Source organism: Sus scrofa, chromosome 6, assembly GCF_000003025.6.
Source record: "Sus scrofa isolate TJ Tabasco breed Duroc chromosome 6, Sscrofa11.1, whole genome shotgun sequence".
NCBI lineage: Eukaryota > Metazoa > Chordata > Mammalia > Artiodactyla > Suidae > Sus > Sus scrofa.
In genome coordinates this window covers 43,900,207-43,919,191 of record NC_010448.4, presented here as the reverse complement: position 1 = coordinate 43,919,191, position 18,985 = coordinate 43,900,207, and the positions used below count along the sequence as shown (strand labels likewise).

At 42.4% G+C, this 18,985-nt stretch overlaps 1 protein-coding gene across 1 annotated transcript in view; it reads right to left on the bottom strand.

Moving 5' to 3' along the window:
• LSM14A (LSM14A, mRNA processing body assembly factor) overlaps positions 17,495-18,985 on the bottom strand; it is a 53,816-nt gene continuing 52,325 nt past the window's right edge. Inside the window, 1 exon segment of the mRNA NM_001315798.1 lies at positions 17,495-17,518. Within this exon segment, the coding sequence (NP_001302727.1) occupies positions 17,495-17,518 (24 nt within the window).

Here is an 18,985-nt window from a genome sequence, read left to right as displayed (position 1 = left end):
AATAGAAAACATGACAGCAAGAAAGTGAGAGCGAGAGGGAGAAAACACATGTGCAAGAGCCAGTCAGAAAGTATACGGCAAAATAACCATAAACAAAGCCAAAACCAAGATGGAGCTCCCGCCGTGGCGCAGTGGTTAACGAATCCGACTAGGAACCATGAGGTTGCGGGTTCAGTCCCTGGCCTTGCTCAGTGGGTTAAGGATCCGGTGTTGCCGCGAGCCGTGGTGTAGGTCGCAGATGCGGCTCGGATCCCACGTTGCTGTGGCTGTGGTGTAGGCCAGTGACTGCAGCTGCGATTCGACCCCTAGCCTGGGAACCTCCATATGCCATGGGAAGCGGCCCTAGAAAAGGGAAAAAGACAAAAAACAAACAAACAAACACAAAACCCAAAACCAAAGACAATCACACAAACTTCAGGATAGTGTGTGAAGCAGAAATGGAATAGGGGAGTGATAATACACAGATGCAGGTTGTTGGTAACACTCTAGTTTTTGGGTTAAATGACCGGTTGTTACTCATATTATGGGGTACATATCCTTTTGTATATATTCAATGTGAAAAAGGAAAAAGGTAAGGAAAAATAACTTAAAAATCAGAGAAGAAAGATAAGGCTGAATCATGAAGCAAATTAAAATGTAGATGATTTCTTTTCTTTTTTTTTTCTTTTTTTTTTTTTCTTTTTAGGGCCACATCCGTGGCATGTGGAAGTTCCACGGCTATGGGTTGAATCAGCTACAGCTGCTGCCCTAGGCATCAGCTACGTCAACACTGGATCTGAGCTGCATCTTCGACCTACACCACAGCTTGCAGCAATGTTGGAGCCTTAACCCCCTGAGTGAGACCAGGGATTGACCCCACATCCTCATGGATGCTAGTTGGGTCCTTAACCCACTGAGCCACAATGGGAACTCCCAGAAAAGAGGAGTTTATACAGGCTCTTCCTACTGATATATCATCAAACAGTGGGACATGGGTATCGTACACACACACACACACACACACACACACACACACACACACACACACACGAACTGGACAGGGACACTCCGACAGAATGCAGATCAAGTGTTAACAGTATTTGCCTTTAAAAAAGAGAAGTGGGAGTGCTCATCGTGGCTCAGAGGAAACGAATCTGACTAGCATCCAAGAGGATATATGTTCGATCCCTGGCCTTGCTATGTGGGTTAAGGATTCAGCGTTGCTGTGAGCTGCAGTGCAGGTGCCAGACATGGCTCAGATCTCGTGTTGCTGTGGCTGTGGTGTAGGCCGGTGGCTGTAGCTCTGATTTGACCCCTAGCCTGGGAATTTCCATAGGAACTGCCCGTGCAGCCCTAAAAAGACAAAACAAAAACAAAAAACAAAAAGTAGAGAAATAGACTACTTGTATACTATGTTTCATTTGTCGTAACTATGTATAGGTATTATGTAATTAGAAAAACACACTTCTGGAGTTCCCATCGTGGCGCAGTGGTTAATGAATCTGACTAGGAACCATGAGGTTGCTGGTTCGATCCCTGGCCTTGCTCAGTGGGTTAACGATCCGGCGTTGCCATGAGCTGTGGTGTAGGTTGCAGACGAGACTCGGATCCTGCGTTGCTGTGGCTCTGGTATAGGTCTGTGGCTATGGCTCTGATTCGACCCCTAGCCTGGGAACCTCCATATGACGTGGGAGCGGCCCTAGAAAAGACAAAAACAAAAAACAAAAAACAAAAACCCACACTTTTTCCCCTAATAAAAAAAGAGCTCCTAGAATAAGAAAAAGACTAACATCAGAGGAGACAAATAACCAAAGCATATTCATAAAACATTCACAGAAAAGGAAATATTAACAAACTTATGAAAAACTGTTCACCCTCCCTCAAAGTGAAATGCATGGGGTACTGAAATAACACTTTTCACTTATCAGACTGGCAAACATTTTTACAAGTTTGCTGACACTGTAGTATATGGGCTAATAAGCACCCTGAAAAACCAGCTGAAGTGTAAACTGCTATAACCTTTATCAAAAGGGGCACATAAATATTTATTAGAATTATGAACTTATGTCTCCTGCTATTCAGAATTTCCAGTTACTAGATTTATCTAATAGATACATTCACCTATTTGTGAAAAAACTCATGGTCATTTCAGCACTTTGTACTAGTAAAAATTGGAAACAACCCAGCTCTGTGTGACTATAAGTCTGAGGGACAGTGAGAAATGGGAAGTAGCTTTTGACTGTAAATTCTAATGTTTATTTATTTATTATTATTATTATTATTATTTTTGTCTTTTCTAGAGCTGCACCCATGGTATATGGAGTTTCCCAGGCTAGGGGGCCAGTCGGAGCTGTAGCTGCCAGCCTATGCCACAGCCACAGCAACGCCAGATCCTTAACCCACTGAGGGAAGTCAGGGATCGAACCCGCAACCTCATAGTTCCTAGTCAGGTTTGGTAACCGCTGCACCAGGACGGGAACTCCATCTGTTATTTATTTTTGAACTGTGTGAATGTATACACTAAAGCCTCAGCCAGGGGAGGGGGAGGGAGCCGGATGGACTGGGAGTGTGGGGTCGGTAGATGCAAACCATTGTATCTAGAATGAATAAGCAATGAGGAAGAAAAAAGAAACATAGAATCAACTGGAAAACAAGGTTTAAAATGGCAATAAATACATATCTATCAATAATCACCTTAAATGTCAATGGACTGAATGCTCCAATCAAAAGACACAGAGTGGCAGATTGGATAAAAAAGCAAAAATCTTCAATCTGCTGTCTATAAGATACTCACCTTATGGAGTTCCTGTCATGGCGCAGTGGTTAACGAAGCTGACTAGGAACCATGAGGTTGCGGGTTCAGTCCCTGGCCTTGCTCAGTGGGTTAAGGATCCGGCGTTGCCGTGAGCTGTGGTGTAGGTTACAGACGTGGCTCGGATCCTGTGTTGCTGCGGCTGTGGTGTAGACCGGCGGCTACAGCTCTGATTCGACCCCTAGCCTGGGAACCTCCACATGCCTAGGGTGTGGCCCCAGAAAAAAGGCAAAAAGACAAAAGAAGAAGAAAAAAAAAAAAAAGAAACTCACTTTAGGGCAAAGGACATTTACAAAAACTGAAAAGAAAATTACTCAGGCATAAAATAAATGGAAACCATCCAACCAAAAAAAGAAAAGAAGAAAAGATAAGCAATGAGGTCTTCCTGTGTAGCGCAGGGAACTATACCCAGTCTCTTGGGATCAACCATGATGCAAGACAGTAGGAGAAAAAGAATGTATGACTGGCTCACTTTGCTATACAGCAGAGATTGACAGAACGTTGTAAATCAACTCTACTTCCATTTAAAAAAATTGAAAAAAACCCTCAGCTAGAGGAACAATCCACTGAGGATACCACACTGGTGCCTGCACTACAGGTCTCTGCCAGAGTATAAGCATCTTATACTTCTGTGATAGATTTAGTATTGGAAGTCCAGGCTGCATGTCCCAAGGGTTGGGGAGCAGGAGGAACCCACCACTCTGGATTATTACACTGGCTTCCTAACTGGCCTCCGTGCTTCTTGTCCTGCTAAGTTATTCTCAACACAGCAGCCAGAGATTCTTTTTATTTATGTATTTATTTATTGTCTTTTTAGGGCCGCACCCACGGCATATGGAGGTTCCCAGGATAGGGGTCCAATCGGAGCTATAGCTGCCGGCCTACACCACAGCCTCAGCAACTTGGGATCCGAGCCAAGTCTGCAGTCTCTACCACAGCTCACGGCAACGCCGGATCCTTAACCCACTGAGCAAGGCCAGGGATCGAACCCGCAGCCTCATGGTTCCTATTCGGATTCATTAACCGCTGAGCCACAATGGTAACTCCAGAAATTCTTTTTAAACACAGGTCAGATGGTTATTTTGTTTAAAACACCACAACTGCTTCCCATCTCAGAACAATTACAATCTTTATAGTGGCCTCCATTATTCCTTCCCTGTAGTCTCCACTGGCTCTCCGACTACATCACCCACAAGCCTCTTCTTCCTCACTCCACTCCAGCCGTACTCTGTTCACTCCTGCTTCAGGGTCTTTGCTGCTAAAATTTCTTCCACTTGAATATCCAATCACCTTCTGGAGTCATTTCTCAAATGTCATCTTCCCTATTTTAAACTGAAGCAGCAATTCCCCTCTAGGTGTATTGTCCCTCTTCTTTTTTCCCCATAAAACTTAAGCATCTTCTTCTTTTTTTTTTGGTCTTCTGTCTTTTCAGGACTGCACCATATGGCAGTTCCCAGGCTAGGGTCGAAGTGGAGCTAAGGCTGCCAGCCCACACCACAGCCACAGCAATGCAGGATCCGAGCCGCATCTGTGACCTACACTACAGCTCATGGCAAGGCTGGATCCTCAACCCACTGAGCAAGGCCAGGGATCGAACCTCTGGATCCTACTAGGGTTTGTTAACCACTGAGCCACAACGGGAACTCCCTTAAGCATCTTCTTATGCTATGCACTCACTCATTTATTTTGTCTCCTCCTAGAATACAAGCTCCAGTAAAGGCTGGGTTTATTTTGTTCACTGTTGCTTATCCTGAAAATGGAACTATGCCTCTTCCATATAAGGGCTCAATAAATCATTGCTGAATAAACTGTTTCCTCTTTTCCACAGAAAATCAGCAAAACTAAAAACAGAAGAGTAGGGGTAGGAAGGAATGATTGTTAGCCTGACTGCGAGCTTTCATTTAAATTGGAACACGCACAGGAGTTCCCATCGTGGCTCAGCAGTAACAGACAGGACTAGAATCCATGTGGATGAAGGTTCTATCCCTGGCCTTGCTCAGTGGGTTAAGGATCCGGCGTTGCCAGGAGCTGTGGTATAGGTTGCAGACATGGCTTGGATCTGGCATTGCTGTGGCTGTGGTGTAGGTTGGCAGCTGTAGCTCCAATTCAACCCCTAGCCTGGGAAATTATTTATGCTGCAGGCATGGCCCTAAAAAGCAAAAAACAAACAAACAAACAAACAAACAAACAAACAAAAAAACCCCAACAACAACAACAACAACAAAAAACACAAAAAAAATGAAAAAAGAAAAAGAAACACACACCTCATCAAAAAAATTAACATTTTTAAAATAAAAGAGGTATTAGATATATTTATAAAGCAGAATTGATAGAGCTTGGTAACAGGCATGAAGTTGGTGCAGAATTGAAGAAAATGCCTTCCCCATTTCTGGCACACCCGGGTTAGTAGACGTTGCTACATACTGGGATCAAGAACACTGTTAGAAAAGCAGAGAGCACCATCAAACTCCTAGAAAAGAACATAGGCAAAACATTCTCTAATATTAACCTTACAAATGTTTTCTTAGGTCAGTATCCCAAGGCAACAGAAATAAAAGCAAAAATAAACCAAGGGGACCTAATCAAACCAACACGCTTTTGCACAGCAAAGGAAACCATAAAAATAAAAAAAAAAAAAAACCCTAAATAGACAACCTACAGAATGGGAGAAAATAGTTTCAGACAATGCAACTGACAAGGACCGAATCTCTAAAATATACAGACAACCTATACAACTCAAGAGCGAAAAAACCAACAATGCAATTGAAAAATGGGCAAAAGACCTGAATAGATATTTCTCCAAAGAAGATATACAGATGGCCAAAAGCACATGAAAAAATGCTCAACATCACTGATTATTAGAGAAATGCAAATCAACACTACTATGAGGTACCACCTTATACCAGTGAGAATGGCCATCATTAATAAGCCTACTGGAGTTCCTGTTGTGGTGCAGCAGAAATGAATCTGACTAAAAACCATGAGGTTGTGGGTTCAAACCCTTGCCTCGCTCAATGGGTTAAGGATCTGGCATTGCCATGAGCTGCGGTGTAGGTCGCAGATGTGGCTAAGATCTGATGTTGCTGTGGCTGTGGTGTAGGCTGGTGGCTGCAGCTCCGATTGGACCCCTAGTCTGGGAACCTCCATATGCTGCAGGTGTGGCCCTAAAAAGACCAAAAAAAAAAAAAAAAAGAAATAAAGAAAGAAAAGTCCACAAATAACAAATGCTGGAGAGGTTGTGGAGAAAAGGGTACCTTCCTACACTGTTGGTGGGAATATAAATTGGTACAACCACTATGGAAAACAGTATGGAGGTACCTCAGAAAACTATACATAGAATTACCATATGACCCAGCAATCCTGATCTTGGGCATATATCTGGATAAAACTTTCCCTGAAAAAGACACATGCATCCATATGTTCACTGCAGCACTATGCACAATAGCCAAGACATGGAAATAACTAAATGTCCATTGACAGATGAATGGATTAAGATATGGTATGTATATATATATATATATATATATATATATATATATATGCACACAATGGAATACTACTCAGCCACAAAAAAGAACAAAATAATGCCATTTGCAACAACATGGACGAAATTAGAGACTCTCATACAAAGTTAAGTCAGAAAGAGAACGACAAATACCATAGGATATCACTTATGTCTGGAATCTAACATACAGCACAAATAAACCTTTCCACCGAAAAGAAACTCCTGGATTTGGAGAACAGACTTGTGGTTGCCAAGGGGGAGGGGGAGGAGGAGGGGGTACGGTAGACTGGGAATTGGGTTAATAGATGCAAACTATTGTATTTGGAATGAATAAGCAATGACATCGTGCTCTATAGCACTGGGTACTGTATCTAGTCACTTGTGATGGAGCATGATGGAGGATAACGTGAGAAGAATGTATATGTGTATGTGTGACAGGGTCACTTTGCTGTACAGTAGACAATGGACAGAACACTGTAAACAAGCTATGATGGAAAAAATAAAAATCATTTAAAAAAAGAGAAGAAGAGGGAAGATCATCACTTCAGTTTGGGGAATATTACATTTGAGAGGTCACTATAAGACACTCAAATACAGGTATCGAGAAGTCAGATTCAGGGAGTTCCCATCGTGGCACAGTGGAAACGAATCTGACTAGGAACCATGAGGTTGTGGGTTTGATCGCTGGCCTCGCTCAGTGGGTTAAGGATCCGGCATTGCCATGAGCTGTGGTGTGGGTCACAGACGAGGCTTGGATCTGGCGTTGCTGTGGTGTAGGCCGGCAGCTGTATCTCTGAGTGGACTCCCTAGTCAGGGAACCTCCATAAGCCATGGGTGCTGCCCTAAAAAGCCAAAAAAAAAAAAAAAGAAGAAGTCACATCCAGACTCAGAAGAGAGCTGTTCTGGATAAGTGAATGTGAGAATAACTGAATAACTCCATAGGGCCACTGGGGTTAATGTAAGAGAAAGTATGTAGCTTAAAACAAGGGAAAAAAAGCAAACTTACCTGGAGGGGGAGATAACATGATAACAGGTGGTCTTCCCAAGGTGAGGTTTATCTATTGTACCAGGATGTGCTGACCCCCGTGATTTTCCCAAAAGAGGGAAACTCGACTGCATAATTTGTGGTAGTGAGGTGGGGTGGGGTGAGGTGGGGAGGGAAGAAAAGAAAAAAAAAACCCTAAGGTCAAACCCTAAGGAACACTTTTATTTCAAAACGTGACTGAAGAATTACAATTAGGCAGACTGAGGAACAGCTGCTAGAGAGGGTAGGAGGAAAATCAGATGACTATGGCAGCCAAGAAGACAGGAGTATTTTAAGAAGGAAGAGGTGGACTGTATGGAATGCTTCTGTAAAGCAAGTAAGAGAGGAAAACTTGGAAAGGCTCACTGAGATCACTGGTGACCTTACCAAGAACTGTTTTAGAGGGGCATGGAGATCAAGTGGGTTAAGAAGCACGAGGGAGATCAGATCAGTGAAAGAGATAAGAAGGAATTGGTAGGACGGAGGATTCAAAAAAACTTAAAAAAAGAAGTTTGGGACATAATAAGTGCTACATGGTTACAATTATAGGCGCACTTCATTTTATTGGGCTTTGTAGATACTGTTTTGTTCTGTTTTTGTTTTTTACAGACTGACAGTTTGTGGCAACCCTGTGTAGAGCAAGTCTATTGGCACCATTCGCCTGATAGCATTATTTTGAAATTAAGGTACATACATTGTTTTTTAGGCCTGATGCTATTATTGCACATTTAATAGACTACAGTGCAGTGTACACCTCACTTATGTATATGACATAAAAAAATGATTCATATGACTCACTTTATTGTGGTATTTGCTTTATTAAGGTCTGGACTGAACCCGCAGCATCTCCAGGTTATGTCTGTAGATGGCTATTAACACATTAATGTGCTATAATACTCTAGATAATACTTATGTGTGAATGGAAAGGATCCTTTATCAAGGAAGAAGCTAAAGATATAGGCAGACAAAGACGTGACTCAGTGTTAAGTCTGGGAATGATGGGAATTTGGGAGCCATCACAGAAGCAGTTTTTTGGTAGGCCTTCTTTTGTTTTTATAGGACAATCAGGAAAAGGCAGGATACAGATGATGTTGGTTTAAGAGAGGGTGATAAGTGCCTAAGGCAGTTTCCCCCCACTGCCTTCTAGCTCTCTTTGAAGTAAAAGGCAGAGCCATTTGCTGACTACTGAGGGGAGATTATAGTAATGTACTGTCTTGCTGGCAATGTCGAGGGCCCAGCAGGGAGCAGTGATCAGACTTTTAGTGGTTCCAATGTACTTGTGACTCTCTTCTGTGGGACACAACTCTTTGAGTGAATACTGACAATGTAGGTGGGTAGATGCTTGCTGGGGCAGATGCTTTTTGGGTTGAAGTTTTTTTTTTTTTTTTTTTTTTGTCTTTTTGCCATTTCTTGGGCCACTCCCTCGGCATATGGAGGTTTTCAGGCTAGGGGTCGAATCGGAGCTGTAGCTGCCGGCCTACACCACAGCCACAGCAACTCAGGGATCCGAGCCGCGTCTGCAACCTACACCACAGCTCACAGCAATGCTGGATCCCCAATCCACTGAGCAAGGCCAGGGATCGAACCCGCAACCTCATGGTTCCTAGTTGGATTCGTTGACCACTGAGCCATGACGGGAACTCCATGGGTTGAGTTTCTTAAGGCAGGAGCACACAAAGTTCAAGACAGGAGAAAGGAGTTTCAGGTATTTGTAAAATGATGGATCAAGGAGTCTAGGCTGGCTTGGAGTTGGTGGTAGGGAAAGCAAAAGATAGGAGCTAATGAATTCAGTTTCTAGAAAGATTCCTGACCTGAAGGTCTGCACCAAGTCAAAAGCAATTACTAAGCAAAGGACTGGTTAGGTCACTGGTTTGTGTGTATTTCTTTTTTTTCCGGCTGCCCCTGGAAGTTCCCAGTCAAGGGGTCCAATCAGAGCTGCACCTGCCAGCCTACACCACAGCTATGGCAGTGCCTGATCGGAGCCACATCCGTGACCCACACTACAGCTTGTGGCAACACTGGACCCTTAAACCACTGAGTGAGGCCAGGGATTGAACCTGCATCCCCACCAACACTATACTGGGTTCTTAACCCATTGAGCCCCAGTGGGAACTCCTGTATGTATTTAAGCAAGGTGGTTGGAAGATCAGCCAAATCCGTGATTCAGAGATGGTGCAGCTGAGGTTGATGGACAAGGTCCAGGTACGACAACAGGTTTGGGTGGGAGGAGCTGAGAAGAAAAGGTCAAAGGGAAAGGAATAGGAACTAAGGTGTGGGATGGGTCCAGAATTAACACAGCAGGCCTTTTATCTTTTATAAAGTCTGCTTACAAGTTAGACCTGGGCTGGCAGCTAGAAACTTGGATTTGAGGGTTTCCATCATTCCCAGAACTGATAAAAATCATTCACTGTGCCGAAACTGTTTGTACAATCAATGCGGTTTACTTGTACTAATTTACTTCTGGGAGTTTGGGATTTTGGTATGTGCCAAGCAGAAGGCGCCTACATAATCAGCCCCTGATCCAAACGCTGGGCCTAGAGTCTCTGATGAGCTTCCCTGGTAGACAACATTCCACACATGTTGGAACAACTCGTCCAGGGAAATGAAGTGCCTCCTTTGTGACTCCACTTTGGAAATTCTGAGCCTGGTTTACTCCAGACTTTGCCTATGTGTCTTTTCCTTTGCCGATTTTGCTTTGCATCTTTTCGCCGGAAGAAATCATAGCCATGAGTATGGTTATCTTGGGGACTTCCAGCACAGATGAGTAAATCACACAAACGCTGAAATGATTTAGGATAAAGTGTAGAGGAAGAGGAAGGTGGGTATAATTGAAGAGGATGGGTAGTAATCAAGCCCTTAGGTAATCATAACCAAGAGTGAGGGGATCACATAAACCTCAACAGAGTGAGTAGGGATTTTAACAGGAGCGGAGGGAGCAAGGACAAGCAGCGCACAACAAGCCCATATCCTGAACCTAGGTTTGCAGGGCAAGGAATACTCCAGTGCTGCTACTGGGAAGGGTGGTAGGTGGAGCAGTGTCCTTAGCGGACAAAGGTTAGTTCCACAGAGGAGGATCAACTCTCCATCTGCTCTAATGCATACACCATTTACAGCACCTCAGGACTTTTCTGGTATTTATTTAGCCTTTTTAGGGCTGCCACTTGCAGCATATGGGAAGTTCCCAGGCTAGGGGTAAAACTGGAGCTATAGCTGCCAGATACTACAGCCACAGCAATGAGGGATCCAAGTTGCGTCTGTGACCTACACCATAGCTCACGGCAATGCTAGATCCTTAACCTACTGAGCAAGGCCAGGGATCGAACCCTCATCCTCATGGATACAAGGGTTAACCACTGACCCACAATAGGAAATCCTGGTACTTTATTCTTGGTAACAAGTTACTTGCAGTAGCACACTGGTGTGGAGTGACACCAGAGCTAGTCACTGTTATCTTTCACAATACTCAAAGTCCGTAAGAGGTAAAAGTCAATGCTCCTCTCACCCACTCTGACTTCTCCTGTGGAGGAAAAAAGTGTCAGCATTATTTTAACAGCCACAAGCTAGAAATGACCCAAATGTAGCATTAGCAGTAGAATGGATAAATTGTGGTCTATTAACACAATGGAATATCATACTCCAACAAAAATGAACAAACCACTGCCAAATGCAATATGGATGAAATCTCTCAAACACCATGTTGAGCAAAGAAGCTAAGCACAAAAGAGTATATGCGGCATAATTCCATTTATATAAAGACTGAAAACAGGAGTTCTCCTAGTGGTGCAGCAGGTTAAGGATCTGGCGTTGTCACCGCAGTGCACTGGATCATTGCTGTGGCCCAGGTTCAATCTCTGGCCCAAGAACTTTCTTTTTTTTTTTTTTTTTTTGTCTTTTTGTCTTTTTGTCTTTTGTTGTTGTTGTTGTTGCTATTTCTTGGGCCGCTCCCGCGGCATATGGAGGTTCCCAGGCTAGGGGTTGAATCGGAGCTGGAGCCACCCGCCTACGCCAGAGCCACAGCAACGCAGGATCCGAGCCGCATCTGCAACCTACACCACAGCTCACGGAAACGCCGGATCCTTAACCCACTGAGCAAGGGCAGGGACCGAACCCGCAACCTCATGGTTCCTAGTCAGATTCGTTAACCACTGCGCCACGACGGGAACTCCTGACTGGGATTTTTGAAAACTCCCTGGTTGATTCTCCTGGAAGCCAGGATGGAGGAAGCTTTGAGACAAAGTCCTCTCTAGCATTGCCAGAAGGACCATGAGGAAAGGGTCCCACAAGAGAGAACAGCATTACCTTCCCAACCAACTTCATACCAGCTCCTCACTGGGTCCCCACCCCTCCACTCAGCTCCTGCCTCCTGATCCTTGTTATCCCTCTGCCTCTCACCCCCAGTTCCACTGCGCCACGACGGGAACTCCTTTTTTTTTTTTTTTTTTTTTTTTGTCTTTTTGTCTTTTGTTGTTGTTGTTGTTGCTAACCAAGAACTTTCGAATTCCATGAACACAGCCAAAAGGGGGTGAGGGGCTGGGGGGACGGGAACAAAAACAAGCAAAAGCAATCTATGTTGTTAGAAGTCAGGATTGTGGTTAACTTTGAGGGGGTAGGGGCCGCTGGAAGGAATTTTAGGTGGCTTTTGGGTACTGTTTACATGGGAAGTTATGGTATATATGCTCTTCTGTGTTCTGTATACTTTAAAACAGTGCTACTCAACATACTAAGCGAAAAAAGGCAAGTTTCACAATAGTACATTTACTATGAATTCATTTTTGCTGAAAAGCATAGGCCTGTACAGGACAATGCCAGTCAGAATATACAGCCAAATAGTGTTAACAATGGTTAGCCTTGGATTGTAGATTTTCTTATCTTTCTTTGCCTCTGTCTACTTTTAAAATCCATCTTCCACACTGCCCAAATCCTTTTTTACAATGTATTATTCTTTTTTATTTTATTTTATTTATTTATTTATTTTGTCTTTTTGTTGTTGTTGCTATTTCTTGGGCCGCTCCCGCGGCATATGGAGGTTCCCAGGCTAGGGGTTGAATCAGAGCTGTAGCCACAGGCCTACGCCAGAGCCACAGCAACGCGGGATCTGAGCCACGTCTGCGACCCACACCACAGCTCACGGCAACGCCGGATCTTTAACCCACTGAGCAAGGGCAGGGACCAAACCCGCAACCTCATGGTTCCTAGTCGGATTCGTTAACCACTGCGCCACGACGGGAACTCCTACAATGTATTATTCTTAAAAACAAAAACAAAAACAAAAACAAACCAGTATCTTATTCTATTTTGTCTTTTTTTTTTTTTTTTGCTATTTCTTGGCCGCTCCCATGGCATGTGGAGGTTCCCAGGCTAGGGGTCGAATTGGAGCTGTAGCCACCGGCCTACGCCAGAGCCACAGCAACACGGGATCCGAGCTGCGTCTGCAACCTACACCACAGCTCACAGCAATGCCGGATCATTAACCCACTGAGCAAGGGCAGGGACCGAACCCGCAACCTCATGGTTCCTAGTCGGATTCATTAACCACTGCGCCACGACGGGAACTCCTCTTATTCTATTTTGTAAACGCAACCTGCAAAAGCTCCAATACCCACTTTGGGACAAAGAAATGCTGTTAATACACTGGGGAACTGAGCAAGCGATCACCATCATCCAACTAACCCATTAAAAAAATTTACAAAACAATTTCGACACAAGTAAAATCCTGAATTGCAATGTTGGGATTTGCATTCTCATCAACAATCCTGTGTGAGGCCAGCACCCGAGGATTATCAGGATTAAGTGAGTACCAGGATTATAGGAGCACACTCCAGACAGCTAGTAAACACGTTCTGTCCTCTGTACTAGCATGACTATAAACCATGCACTAGAATTCATTATGATCTTGTCTTGGCCCAGGCTTCTCACTTCCTCAAAACTGGCATTCTTTGCCTTTTCCCCCTTCCATTCCAGACCTTTTTTTCATTTGGAGACAAGACTTTTCTGGGTGATGAGCTCCTTGCTGGCTGCTCACAGTTGTTTCTGTGCACCTAAACTATAAGTCACTCTAAGAAAGCCTTATTACTGAAGTATGCTTTGGCCTCACAGAGCTACTTTGTTTTTTATAAACCACAAATGGAAATCAGTTCATTTTAAAGCATTTCCCTAAAATCAACATTCACTATAAACTAGAATCAGATTCTGGTTGATTAATACACTTATCAGCTAAACCTGAAAACATGTTTACGTCAGCTGAGTCCTTTAAATATGAACTGAGCTGGAATTTAAAGGACACCCATACCACTGGCTCAGAGCTCAGCACCATTACAAAGAACAGAAACCACATTAGATTCACAGTCTCATCACATGCTCTTGGAGCCAGATTTGTAAGTGTCTCAAAAACCACAAACTCGCTTTTACTAACCTTGGCTCTAAAAAACAGGGTAAGAACATGTGTGTCACTGCAAGGGGTTGGGGTTACCCAACAGAAACAGTTCAAAGGACCTGTATCTTTATGTTACCGGTGTACACACTAGCTGGCTTACTGGCTGCTGCTGACCTCCAAGTCTCTGCTGCTCAAAGCTGCACTCTCCATTACCTCCCTCACTCCTACTGCAAGAAGTTGTCCCAGTGCCTCTGTCTTGGGAGTAGCTAAGGCAGCCTGCTCTGAGCAAATCCCCATTAAATCCCCAGATTCAGAGATTAATGGTGCTACTTCTCTCATTTTGATTTCAATTGTACTAACACTTGATACCTTTTAAAAAGTCCAAACAGGTAAACTAAGCAAATTGGTGACATCTGAGTTCCTTTAAGGGATCACTTTCATTACTTGATACTGTGACGCTCTGCCCACTGTCACTGTTTAAACCAGCTTATAGTCTCTGAACTAATTGGGCAAGGGAATGCCCTATACTGAATCCAGACTGAGCTGTTACCACAGGGCTTTGCAGAAAGAGCAGCTTTTCTTTCAGGGAGACAATCCAGAGAGACAAGGACAAAAGCCATGTAAAAAATGAGACACAGAAGCAATACATAGCCATTTCCTATATGCTAGGAACTGAGTTTTGTTTTTTATTTTAGTCTTTTTGCCTTTTCTTGATATGGAGGTTCCCAGGCTAGGGGTCTAATTGGAGCTGTACCACCGGCCTATGCCAGAGCCACAGCTCACAGCAACACTGGATCCTTAACCCACTGAGTGAGGCCAGGGATCGAACCCGCAACCTCATGGTTCCTAGTTGGATTCATTAACCACTGTGCCATGATGGGAATTCCAGGAACTGAGTTTTAGTACTCAAAGCAGCCAAACTCTAGGAGAAACTTGAGTCTCAATCTATTTCCCCCTAGATTCTTATCATGCAGAAATGCACCCCCTCTTCCATTTAGTCCTTTCCTACTCCTTTTTCCTGAGTCACAACCTAGATATACTGGATTTGGAAGGATGGGAAAATGATGGAGTAGTCCCATGTGGAAACATCAACCAAGGCCCTTAAAAAGAGGAGGCTAGATTAGATGAGCCAGCTGTGATGTTTTAAAAGTGGCTTTCTAAACCTGGTTGATCACAACTACTTGTGGGAATTACAGATTCTCAGGCTCCACTGCAGAACTTCAGAATCAGACTCTCCAGGTATGAGGCATGGGAATTTGTACATTAGAAGTGGAAAGGCCACTGTGGCACCCTAGGCTGGATAACTGATTATGATGCACTACCCAGCATAGCACAGAACTTTTAGCACCCCAGCCCTTACTCTAAAATGCCAGTGGTGGTCCTGAGTCACTGTGACAACCAAAAGACTTGCTTTCACTTTCCTAAAGGCTCCCTGGATGTCAGTTCACCCCTAATTAACAGCTACTGAGCTGAATTAACTTTCTGACCTCTCTCCCTAGCCCTCACATTAAGTCATGATTTTGGAGGGAGAAATGGTCTATCGAAGGACAGTTTAGGAGGAATCAGCCCTTCCCTCTCCTCTTTTGCACATGTCTGCCACAGAAGGTACATTCTAGCCAGAGCTTTCCAGCTTGGCTTGTGCCTGGTTGGCTTAGTCTCCTCATGTTATAGATTGTTACTCAGGAGCTGTGTGCACTCTAGGAGGGGAAGAAAGAGTTTCTAGCTTTATCTAAACATCTACAACAATATACATATCCTAGGAAAAAAGTAAACTAATTCAGCTATTTTAGGAAATATAAACATGAACATAATTTCACCCTTACATGTTCAAGATGCCTTTCACTATGTTTCTAAGAGAATATTACTGTTTAAAGAGAAAGAACTTTGACGAACATTTTTTTATTGAACAGTTTTATTCTGTCTTAGAATAAAAACCTTGCTTTAATATTGTAAGGTGCACTGCAGGTATGCCATGCTGCCAGTTATTATTGGGGCACCAAATGCCCTAGTTATTGACCCAGAGGGCTTGGAAATTGCATGAATTCATAGTTTCAGAGCATGTAGAAACTAGTATTTACAGTTTTTCTTCTTCAAATCAGCCTGGGACATCTCAAACAGTTTACACAGGTATTGCCATAGAACTTGCTTTGATGTTCAGAATGCCTCAGAAATGTGTTCAATATCATGATTTGTGGGTCCTCCAAAAGATTTTGTTGTTAGCATGCAAGCAAACAGTATTAAACAATATTATCTAAACTATGGCTGTCAAGTACTGGACCTTAATAATGAAACCAAATTACAAAACATTTTCCTTTAGAGCTATACAAAAGATATAAAATTAAATTAAAAATATCAAGCGCCTTTAAATACTCCAATTCTCCTATAGTGGAGTTTTTCATATCTTTATCACTACTGAATATTTTAAGGAGAAAGTTAACAAAAATCAAAATAGATAAAAATGTTTAAATCTTTGGATCCCTTTATTCCATGGCCTTCATAAAAACACAAAACGGCCAGATTTTTTTTCCACTATAGCTTAAAATATCAAAAAGATTTACTTGCAATTTATAATTAGCAATGAACTCTATACTGAGTCATTTGTGGGTCACAGGCCTAAAGACCAGTGTTATGATATCTTATATGTTGCTAAAATAATTTCTAACACTCTGAATCCTGAAATATAATGGGATGAGTCAAGGTATCACAACAAAATTCCAGGCATATTAGGAAGAACAGGTTAATTGACACCTAGTTTTATTGTCTTAAAAAAAGAAGGAAAAGTACTTATTTGAAAATACAGCTAAGTACATTCTTATCTATGATTATTTACATTTGTATACTGAAAATATCTATTATTTGGATAAATCCTGTGATATGCCATTTGCTACAAAATAAAGTTCTTATAATAAGCATGAGTAATTTATCCTTTTTAGATAATGGAAGAATGTATCAAATCTTCATTTATGTTCCAAATATTAAAAACAAAAAAATCAAAATCAACAATCTTAAGCCTGGAAAGCTTTGAAAAAAAGACCCACCCATTGTTCTGCTCCTCAGCACATCAACTTCTGCAAGGACACAGTATGTTTGCTGACTTTAAAATGTTTATTCTTTAAAAAATTAGTTGCTTTTTATACAGCTATACAAAGTTCTTAATGTTTCTTTGGCAATGGAATATAATGGAATTTTACAACTATATAAAAAAGTTACCTTTGCCTAAGAAACAGTATTTACTGTGTGTACATAGTTGACTGACAAAATTCTCCACCATCCAGCACCCTAATTAATTGACAAAATAAGCAACTACAAAAGGGATATGACAGGATTTCCAAAAAGTAAAGAGAGAAAGAGAGAAAGAAAAAGATATAGACAAGACAGACACAGACATCCACGCACACACACAAAACCTTCTGTGGCTCAAAACACAGTATTAGGGCCCTAACTGCAGGCAACTTGCAATAATTGCCAAATACAATTTAGTGATAAGAAAAATCCTTTCAGTGATGAAAAAATACTTATAGTCCCACTGGAGTACTGCTTTAGTTTAACTATACTTAAGAAGTTACTTAACCTGCTATTCCAAATATACTGAATGCTCATTTTTTCAAGAGCCTTCCCCCCCAAAAGTAATAGCATTGTATCTTTGAAATTAAGCAGAAAAACATCAAACAAACAAAAACCCAGTGCTGGTGACAAATATACAGCAAATTCACTTCTTCATTCTTCGCAAAGACTAAAACCAATTCTCAGGAGACCATGAAGAGCTAGAAATCCATCTATTCTCAAAGACTTGTTTGTAGACTATGCAGCAACTTTGTTGTCTTTCTAAAAAAGAAAAAAAAATTAGCTCATGTTTCAAACTATTGGTTTCTTAATAATTAGTATCTCTTTCTAATTTGCTTAAGTGTATTTTGCATTATTTTAAAGTATATCCTCCTCTCACTTTCATGTATAAATTGTTTCACTGATCTCCAGGAAACACTTTTTATAACTTACACACCTAACAGTAGCTTATTATTTGTTAACTGTACTTTTCAGTTAGTAGAAGTTAAAGCAGTGGTGTTGTGGGCCTGTTCTAGCAAAAAGGCTTCCTGCTAAGATACAGGCACATCCTACTATTTTTGGTTGCTGTCCTAATAATTTTTAGAAATAATGATAGAACTTTATCAAGCCTTTAACACAGAATTCAACCTCATTAAATAAAACTGACAAAATTTTGGAAGATTTTTTGTCTCTTTGGGGTCACACCCATGGCCCATGGAAGTTCCCAGGTGAGCGGTTCAATCAGAGCTGTAGCTGCCAGCCTATACCACAGTCACAGCAACGTGGGATCTGAGCGGTGTCTGGGACCTACACTACAGCTCACAGCAACGCCAGATCCTTAACCCACTGAGTGAAGCCAGGGATTGAACCCATGTCCTCATGGTTACTACTTGGGTTTGCTGCCACTGAGACACAAAGGGAACTCCTGGAAGAACATTAATAAAATCTCCAAGTCTGATGTTTTTACTAAGTAATAAAATATCTAGACAGTAAAATAACATTTTTCTCCAAAGTTTTATGTCAGGAGAAGGCAACTGTCTGGAAATTCATTTTAAAAGGCTATTTTATTTTGTAGTTCCCATTATGGCTCAGTGAGTCATGGACCCGATTAGTATCCATGCGGATGTGGATTTGATTCCTGGCCTTGCTCAGTGGATTAAGGATCTGGCATTGCCATGAGCTGTGGTATATGTCGTAGACATGGCTCAAATCCAGTGTTGCTCTGGCTGTGGCTGGCAGCTGCAGCTCAGATTCAACCCCTAGGCTGGGAACTTTCATATGCCACCATGTGTGGCCCCAAAAAGCAAAAGAAAAAAATAGAAAAAGATATTTTATTTTTTGGGCTGCATTTAATCTGTAACACTGCAGTAACCAGAATCACTGCAGTGTCAATGCTGGATCCTTAATCCACTGAGCCATAAGGGAATTTCAGGAAATTTTTAAAAAGTAACCAGGGAGGAGTTCCCGTCGTGGCTCAGTGGTTAATGAATCCGACTAGGAACCATGAGGTTGAGGGTTCGATCCCTGCCCTTGCTCGGTGGGTTAACAACCCGGCATTGCCGTGAGCTGTGGTGTAGGTCACAGACGTGGCTCGGAGCCCACACTGCTGTGGCTCTGGTGTAGGCCGGTGACTACAGCTCCGATTAGACCCCTAGCCTGGGAACCTCTATATGCTGCAGGAGCGGCTCTAGAAAAGGCAAAAAGGCAAAAAAAAAAAAAAAAAAAAAAAAAAAAAAGTAACCAGGGAGA